Source organism: Anolis sagrei, chromosome 4, assembly GCF_037176765.1.
Source record: "Anolis sagrei isolate rAnoSag1 chromosome 4, rAnoSag1.mat, whole genome shotgun sequence".
Lineage (NCBI taxonomy): Eukaryota > Metazoa > Chordata > Lepidosauria > Squamata > Dactyloidae > Anolis > Anolis sagrei.
Window position 1 is genome coordinate 4,375,188 of NC_090024.1, and position 8,841 is coordinate 4,384,028.

An 8,841-nucleotide genomic window follows, 5' to 3' on the forward strand; every position below is an offset into this window, starting at 1 on the left:
AAATCCTAAACTTACTAATACAAGTATATATTGAGATGTTCTTTTTGTTTTGTTTTTTTGTAACTCGATGGTGTGGTTCTCAATCATGAACTTTGTAGATGATAATGGAATGGAATAATTATAGTACGTTATGTCTGAAAATATTGGCGTATTATCCATAATCCGCATTGCAATTGGAAACAATTCGGCCAGAAGAAAAGAAAAAACCTGTTAGAATTAACTAATAAAGTAAGGAGCAAGAGGACTCTGTTGCAGTGTTGCATGAGAGGAATTGTGAAAAGAAAATCAAGTGTGTATTCTGTGTTAGGCATAGTGTGGCTGAGTGCCATTACGCTCTCGCTATTTGTGGCTGAGATCCTATTTCCTTCCTTCCTTCTCTCCTCTCCTCTCCCCTCGAATGTAACAAACAGAAATGGATAGCGATTCTATACAAATGCACAAGACTAGTATTTTGTGATTTCATATTGCTGTGAACCAGTCCAAGTCCCAGTGGGGAGAGGAGCGGGATATAAATAAAGCCATTACTATTATTATTATTACTACTACTACTATTGTTATTATTATTACATTCTCTTCTCTTCCTCCTTCCTTCCTCTTCCCTTCCCTTTCCTTCCTTCCCTACTCTACTCATTCTCCTCTCTTTCTTTCCTCCCTCCTCTTCTCATTTTCCTTCCCTCCCTCCTTCCTTCCCTTCTCTCCTCATTGTCCTTTCTTTCCTCCCTCCTCTTCTCATTTTCCTTCCTTCCTTCCCTTCTCTCCTCATTGTCCTTTCTTTCCTCCCTCCTCTTCTCATCTTCCTTCCTTCCTTCCTTCCTTCCTTCCTTCCTTCCTTCCCTTCTCTCCCCATTGTCCTTTCCTTCCTCCCTCCTCTTCTCATTTTCTGTCCTTCCTTCCTTCCCTCCCTCCCTCTCCTTCCTTCCCTCCTCACCCCATTTTCCTTCCTTCCTTCCCTCCCTCCTTCCTTCCTTCCCTTCTCTCCTCATTGTCCTTTCTTTCCTCCCTCCTCTTCTCATTTTCCTTCCTTCCTTCCCTCCCTCCTTCCTTCCCTTCTCTCCTCATTTTCCTTTCCTCCCTCCCTCTTCTTCTCATTTTCCTTCCTTCCCTCCCTCCCTCCCTCCCTCCCTCCTCTCCTCATTAACTTTCCTTCCTTCCTTCCCTTCTCTCCTCATTGTCCTTTCTTTCTTTTCTCCTCTTCTCATTTTCCTTCTTCCTTCCCTCCCTCCCTCTCTCCCTTTTTCCTTCCCTCCTCACCTCATTATCTTTCCTTCCTTCCCTTCTCTCCTCATTGTCCTTTCTTTCCTCCCTCCTCTTCTCATTTTCCTTCCTTCCCTCCCTCCTTCCTTCCCTTTTCATTGTCCATTCTTTCCTCCCTCCTCTTCTCATTTTCCTTCCTTCCTTCCTTCCTTCCTTCCTTCCTTCCTTCCTTCCCTCCCTCCTTCCTTCCTTCCCTCCTCACCTCATTATCTTTCCTTCCTTCCCTTCTCTCCTCATTGTCCTTTCTTTCCTCCCTCCTCTTCTCATTTTCCTTCCTTCCTTCCTTCCTTCCTTCCGTCCTTCCTTACCTCCCTCCCTCCCTCCCTCCTTCCTTCCCTCCTCATCTCATTATCTTTCCTTCCTTCCCTTCTCTCCTCATTGTCCTTTCTTTCCTCCCTCCTCTTCTCATTTTCCTTCCTTCCTTCCCTCCCTCCTTCCTTCCCTTCTCTCCTCATTGTCCATTCTTTCCCCCCTCCTCTTCTCATTTTCCTTCCTTCCTTCCTTCCTTCCTTCCTTCCTTCCTTCCCTCCCTCCTTCCTTCCTTCCCTCCTCACCTCATTATCTTTCCTTCCTTCCCTTCTCTCCTCATTGTCCTTTCTTTCCTCCCTCTTCTTCTCATTTTCCTTTCCTCCCTCTTCTTCTCATTTTCCTTCCTTCCTTCCCTCCCTCCTTCCTTTCCTTCTCTCCCCATTTTCCTTTCCTCCCTCCCTCCTCTTCTCATTTTCCTTCCTTCCTTCCTTCCTTCCTTCCTCACCTCCCTCCCTCCCTCCTTCCTTCCTTCCCTCCTCACCTCATTATCTTTCCTTCCTTCCCTTCTCTCCTCATTGTCCTTTCTTTCCTCCCTCTTCTTCTCATTTTCCTTTCCTCCCTCCCTCTCCTTCTCATTTTCCTTCCTTCCTTCCCTCCCTCCCTCCCTCCTCTCCTCATTAACTTTCCTTCCTTCCCTTCTCTCCTCATTGTCCTTTCTTTCTTCTCTCCTCTTCTCATTTTCCTTCCTTCCCTCCCTCCCTCCCTCCCTCCCTTTTTCCTTCCCTCCTCACCTCATTATCTTTCTTTCCTTCCCTTCTCTCCTCATTGTCCTTTCTTTCCTCCCTCTTCTTCTCATTTTCCTTTCCTCCCTCCCTCTCCTTCTCATTTTCCTTCCTTCCTTCCTTCCTTCCCTCCCTCCCTCCCTCCCTCCCTCCTCTCCTCATTAACTTTCCTTCCTTCCTTCCCTTCTCTCCTCATTGTCCTTTCTTTCTTCTCTCCTCTTCTCATTTTCCTTCCCTCCCTCCCTCCCTCCCTCCCTCCCTTTTTCCTTCCCTCCTCACCTCATTATCTTTCCTTCCTTCCTTTCTCTCCTCATTGTCCTTTCTTTCCTCCCTCTTCTTCTCATTTTCCTTTCCTCCCTCCCTCTCCTTCTCATTTTCCTTCCTTCCTTCCCTCCCTCCCTCCCTCCCTCCTCTCCTCATTAACTTTCCTTCCTTCCTTCCCTTCTCTCCTCATTGTCCTTTCTTTCTTCTCTCCTCTTCTCATTTTCCTTCCCTCCCTCCCTCCCTCCCTCCCTTTTTCCTTCCCTCCTCACCTCATTATCTTTCCTTCCTTCCCTTCTCTCCTCATTGTCCTTTCTTTCCTCCTACTCTCTCTCATTTCCTTCCTTCCCTCCCTCCTTCCTTCCCTTTTCATTGTCTATTCTTTCCTCCCTCCTCTTCTCATTTTCCTTCCTTCCTTCCTTCCTTCCTTCCCTCCCTCCCTCCCTCCCTCCTTCCTTCCTTCCCTCCTCACCTCATTATCTTTCCTTCCTCCCTTCTCTCCTCATTGTCCTTTCTTTCCTCCCTCCTCTTCTCATTTTCCTTCCTTCCTTCCTTCCTTCCTTCCTTCCTTCCTTACCTCCCTCCCTCCCTCCTTCCTTCCCTCCTCATCTCATTATCTTTCCTTCCTTCCCTTCTCTCCTCATTGTCCTTTCTTTCCTCCTCCTCTTCTCATTTGTCCTTCCTTCCTTCCCTCCCTCCTTCCTTCCCTTCTCTCCTCATTGTCCATTCTTTCCCCCTCCTCTTCTCATTTTCCTTCTTCCTTCCTTCCTTCCTTCCTTCCTTCCTTCCTTCCCTCCCTCCCTCCTTCCTTCCTTCCCTCCTCACCTCATTATCTTTCCTTCCTTCCCTTCTCTCCTCATTGTCCTTTCTTTCCTCCCTCTTCTTTCTCATTTTCGCTCCTTCCTTCCCTCCCTCCTTCCTTCCCTTTCTCCCCATTTCCTTTCCTCCCTTCCTCCTCTTCCTCATTTCTCTTTCCTTCCTTCCTTCCTTCCTCACCTCCCTCCTCCCTCCTTCCTTCCTTCCTCCTCACCTCATTATCTTTCCTTCCTTCCCTTCTCTCCTCATTGTCCTTTCTTTCCTCCCTCTTCGTCTCATTTTCCTTTCCTCCCTCCTCTCCTTCTCATTTCCTTCCTTCCCTCCCTCCCTCCCTCCCTCCTCTCCTCATTAACTTTCCTTCCTTCCTTCCCTTCTCTCCTCATTGTCCTTTCTTTCTTCTCTACTCTTCTCATTTTCCTTCCTTCCCTCCCTCCATCCCTCCCTCCCTTTTTCCTTCCCTCCTCACCTCATTATCTTTCTTTCCTTCCTTCTCTCCTCATTGTCCTTTCTTTCCTCCCTCTCTTCTCATTTCCTTTCCTCCCTCCCTCTCCTTCTCATTTTCCTTCCTTCCTTCCTTCCTTCCCTCCCTCCCTCCCTCCCTCCCTCCTCTCCTCATAACTTTCCTTCTTCCTTCCCTTCTCTCCTCATTGTCCTTTCTTCTTCTCTCTCCTCTTCTCATTTTCCTTCCTCCCTCCCTCCCTCCCTCCCTTTTTCCTTCCCTCCTCACCTCATTATCTTTCCTTCCTTCCCTTCTCTCATTGTCCTTTCTTTCCTCCCTCCTCTTCTCATTTTCCTTCCTTCCCTCCCTCCTTCCTTCCCTTTTCATTGTCCATTCTTTCCTCCCTCCTCTTCTCATTTTCCTTCCTTCCTTCCTTCCTTCCTTCCCTCCCTCCCTCCCTCCCTCCTTCCTTCCTTCCCACCTCACCTCATTAACTTCCTTCCTTCCCTTCTCTCCTCATTGTCCTTTCTTTCCTCCCTCCTCTTCTCATTTTCCTTCCTTCCTTCCTTCCTTCCTTCCTTCCTTACCTCCCTCCCTCCCTCCTTCCTTCCCTCCTCATCTCATTATCTTTCTTCCTTCCCTTCTCTCCTCATTGTCCTTTCTTTCCACCCTCCTCTTCTCATTTTCCTTCCTTCCTTCCCTCCCTCCTTCCTTCCCTTCTCTCCTCATGTCCATTCTTTCCCCCCCTCCTCTTCTCATTTTCCTTCCTTCCTTCCTTCCTTCCTTCCTTCCTTCCTTCCTTCCCTCCCTCCTTCCTTCCTTCCCTCCCAACCTCATTATCTATCCTTCCTTCCCAACTCTCCTCATTGTCCTTTCTTTCCTCCCTCTTCTTCTCATTTCCTTCCTTCCTTCCCTCCCTCCTTCCTTCCCTTCTCTCCCCATTTCCTTTCCTCCCTCCCTCCTCTTCTCATTTTCCTTCCTTCCTTCCTTCCTTCCTTCCTCACCTCCCTCCCTCCCTCCTTCCTTCCTTCCCTCCTCACCTCATTATCTTTCCTTCCTTCCCTTCTCTCCTCATTGTCCTTTCTTTCCACCCTCTTCTTCTCATTTCCTTTCCTCCCTCCCTCTCCTTCTCATTTTCCTTCCTTCCCTCCCTCCCTCCCTCCCTCCCTCCTCTCCTCATTAACTTTCCTTCCTTCCTTCCCTTCTCTCCTCATTGTCCTTTCTTTCTTCTCTCCTCTTCTCATTTTCCTTCCTTCCCTCCCTCCCTCCCTCCCTCCCACCCTTTTTCCTTCCCTCCTCACCTCATTATCTTTCTTTCCTTCCCTCTCTCCTCATTGTCCTTTCTTTCCTCCCTCTTCTTCTCATTTTCCTTTCCACCCTCCCTCTCCTTCTCATTTTCCTTCCTTCCTTCCTTCCCTCCCTCCCTCCCTCCCTCCCTCCTCTCCTCATTAACTTTCATTCCTTCCTTCCCTTCTCTCCTCATTGTCCTTTCTTTCTTCTCTCCTCTTCTCATTTTCCTTCCCTCCCTCCCTCCCTCCCTTTTTCCTTCCCTCCTCACCTCATTATCTTTCCTTCCTTCCCTTCTCTCCTCATTGTCCTTCTTTCCTCCCTCTTCTTCTCATTTTCCTTTCTCCCTCCCTCTCCTTCTCATTTTCCTTCCTTCCTTCCTTCCCTCCCTCCCTCCCTCCTCTCCTCATTAACTTTCCTTCCTTCCCTTCTCTCCTCATTGTCCTTTCTTTCTTCTCTCCTCTTCTCATTTTCCTTCCTTCCTTCCCTCCCTCCCTCCCTCCCTTTTTCCTTCCCTCCTCACCTCATTATCTTTCTTTCCTTCCTTCTCTCCTCATTGTCCTTTCTTTCCTCCCTCCCCTTCTTATTTTCCTTCCTTCCCTCCCTCCCTCTTTCCCTCCCTCCTTCCTTCCCTCTCCTCATTATCTTTCCTTCCTTCTCTTCTCTCCTCATTGTCCTTTCTTTCCTCCCTCCCTTTCTAATTTTCCTTCCCTCCCTCTTTCCTTCCTTCCCTCCTTCCTTCCTTCCTCTCCTCATTATCTTTCCTTCCTTCCTTCTCTCCTCATTGTCCTTCCTTCCTTCCTTCCCTCCCTCCTTCCTTCCCTTCTCTCCCCATTTTCCTTTCCTCCCTCCCTCCTCTTCTCATTTTCCTTCCTTCCTTCCTTCCTTCCTTCCTCACCTCCCTCCCTCCCTCCTTCCTTCCTTCCCTCCTCACCTCATTATCTTTCCTTCCTTCCCTTCTCTCCTCATTGTCCTTTCTTTCCTCCCTCTTCTTCTCATTTTCCTTTCCTCCCTCCCTCTCCTTCTCATTTTCCTTCCTTCCCTCCCTCCCTCCTCCCTCCCTCCCTCCTCTCCTCATTAACTTTCCTTCCTTCCTTCCCTTCTCTCCTCATTGTCCTTTCTTTCTTCTCTCCTCTTCTCATTTTCCTTCCTTCCCTCCCTCCTCCCTCCCTCCCTTTTTCCTTCCCTCCTCACCTCATTATCTTTCTTTCCTTCCCTTCTCTCCTCATTGTCCTTTCTTTCTCCCTCTTCTTCTCATTTTCCTTTCCTCCCTCCCTCTCCTTCTCATTTTCCTTCCTTCCTTCCCTCCCTCCCTCCCTCCTCTCCTCATTAACTTTCCTTCCTTCCTTCCCTTCTCTCCTCATTGTCCTTTCTTTCTTCTCTCCTCTTCTCATTTTCCTTCCCCTCCCTCCCTCCCTCCCTCCCTCCCTTTTTCCTTCCCTCCTCACCTCATTATCTTTCCTTCCTTCCCTTCTCTCCTCATTGTCCTTTCTTTCCTCCCTCTTCTCTCATTTTCCTTTCCCTCCCTCCCTCTCCTTCTCATTTTCCTTCCTTCCTTCCTTCCCTCCCTCCCTCCCTCCCTCCTCTCCTCATTAACTTTCCTTCCTTCCCTTCTCTCCTCATTGTCCTTTCTTTCTTCTCTCCTCTTCTCATTTTCCTTCCTTCCTTCCCTCCCTCCCTCCCTCCCTCCCTTTTTCCTTCCCTCCTCACCTCATTATCTTTCTTTCCTTCCCTTCTCTCCTCATTGTCCTTTCTTTCCTCCCTCCCCTTCTTATTTTCCTTCCTTCCCTCCCTCCCTCTTTCCCTCCCTCCTTCCTTCCCTCTCCTCATTATCTTTCCTTCCTTCTCTTCTCTCCTCATTGTCCTTCTTTCCTCCCTCCCTTTCTAATTTTCCTTCCCTCCCTCTTTCCTTCCTTCCCTCCTTCCTTCCTTCCTCTCCTCATTATCTTTCCTTCCTTCCCTTCTCTCCTCATTGTCCTTCCTTCCTTCCTTCCTTCCCTCCTTCCTTAATGGTTGTGTTTTCTGCCTTCCCAGATCCTGCAGACTGGCCAGGAGATCATGGAGCTGGACACGAGCGGCTTTGCCACCCAAGGGCCCCACGGTCTACGCAGGGAACATTGGGAGAACCGCTACATTGTGCAGGTCTCCCCCCTGGGCCATCCGGCTGCTGGAAGGAGGTGGGTGCAGCCAGTCTCTTGTGGGGGGGCTTCAAGAGAGGCCCCTGACCTGGAAGCAGAAGCAAAGGTTTTTGGTGGACTGGGAGAGCTCCTTCCCCACCATTTTTCTTCCTGGGTTATAATTGTCATTTCCTATACAAGTGTTGCTGCTTCTTCAGCTTCTAACACTGGTGTCACGGCCAATCATGGTCTGATGGAGGTAATCCATGACCCCTGTCTTCTGTCCTCCCAGTGAATCAACTGCACTTCATCCCGTGGATTTGGGCTCCCCCATTGTCCAGTGCGCTGTGGCCGATCCCTACGTGGTCATCATGAGCTCCGAGGGGCAGGTCACCATGTTCGTACTGAAGAGTGATACCTATGGCGGCCGGACGCACCGCTCACCTTGCAGAAGCCCCAGTTGCACCATGTGAGTAAGGGCGGCGAACACATAGCTGAATATACCTATAAAATCCCGTATTAAAACATAGTTAAAATCCCATATTAAAAAAACATAGTTAAAATACAACAGTAAAAGCATATAGTAAAACATACACATATTAAAATACATGAGATAAAAGGTAAAACACAGCACAGTGTTCCCTCACTTATTGCGGGTGTTACGTTACTGTCGCAGCTCAGGATAGATTCACCTTGCTCAGAACAACACCACACTCCAAGGCTTTAGGTTTTGTAGTGTATTGAAGCAAAAGCAAAATCACAAACATAGAAATAAAGTTGTACAAGTTCAATAGCCAAAACAGAGTCTTAAATGCAAAGGCAGAGTTTTCAAGGTCCAAAGGCAAATAACATGAGTATAATCCACAAGCATGGGTCAAACAAGAATCCAGGCAGCATGACAAAGTCCCCAGAAGCCAAGATCAAAACCAAAGTCCCAAAGAGCCAAAGCTTTCCCCAAAAGCCGAGGGAATTCCAGAGAAGTTAACAGGGTGTAAGCAATGTTGCACTGACAAAGGGTTGACTTCAATCAGAACGTTAAATATGTTTCCCTAGCATTAAAGCATTACGTTGACCTCGAACTTCCCGTTTGTTGGCAAGCCAAGCACTTCGGCGTACCCTTAATTGCAAACGGTCCTCCCTAACTAAATCCCCATCACCTTCAAGGCCAAATAACTCATTATCCTGGGACTGTCCAGCCTGGGAACCGAGAGGCACTGAGCTCCCAGATGGAGCGGCTGACTCCTCCACCTGCAGCTGTGAAGTTTCGCTTACATCATGATCTAAAACAACATTCCTTTCCCTGGGAAACAGAAATGACATCTCTTCTTCAGAATCAACACTGTCTGCCTCAACCACAGGGAGACATGTTCAGAAATCTGTAACCCATCATCCTCCTTGTCCTGAGAAAACTCAGGCTCAGAAAGCTCAGGCTCAAAGTGAGCCACAACAGATACCCACAAAAAGTGAAAATCTTTTTGAGGGAGAGAGTTCAGAGGTCGGGGCAGAAGCGAGGAGAGATTTAAAGGCACTGCGCCCTTTTTCTTTTTGCTAGCTATCTTATTTGCTTTGCAATTTCTCTTGATTGGCCGCCTCTCTCCTGAGGGGAGGGTGAAACCCCCCTTCCACACTCCATCAA

The 8,841-nt window shown here is 48.4% G+C and overlaps 1 protein-coding gene across 1 annotated transcript in view; it reads left to right on the top strand.

Moving 5' to 3' along the window:
* Window positions 1–8,841, top strand: part of CPSF1 (cleavage and polyadenylation specific factor 1) — a 59,556-nt gene that overhangs the window by 41,691 nt on the left and 9,024 nt on the right. The window contains 5 exon segments of the mRNA XM_067467002.1: window positions 7,123–7,245; window positions 7,247–7,265; window positions 7,498–7,512; window positions 7,515–7,643; window positions 7,646–7,674. Coding sequence (XP_067323103.1) covers window positions 7,123–7,245; window positions 7,247–7,265; window positions 7,498–7,512; window positions 7,515–7,643; window positions 7,646–7,674 — 315 coding nt within the window.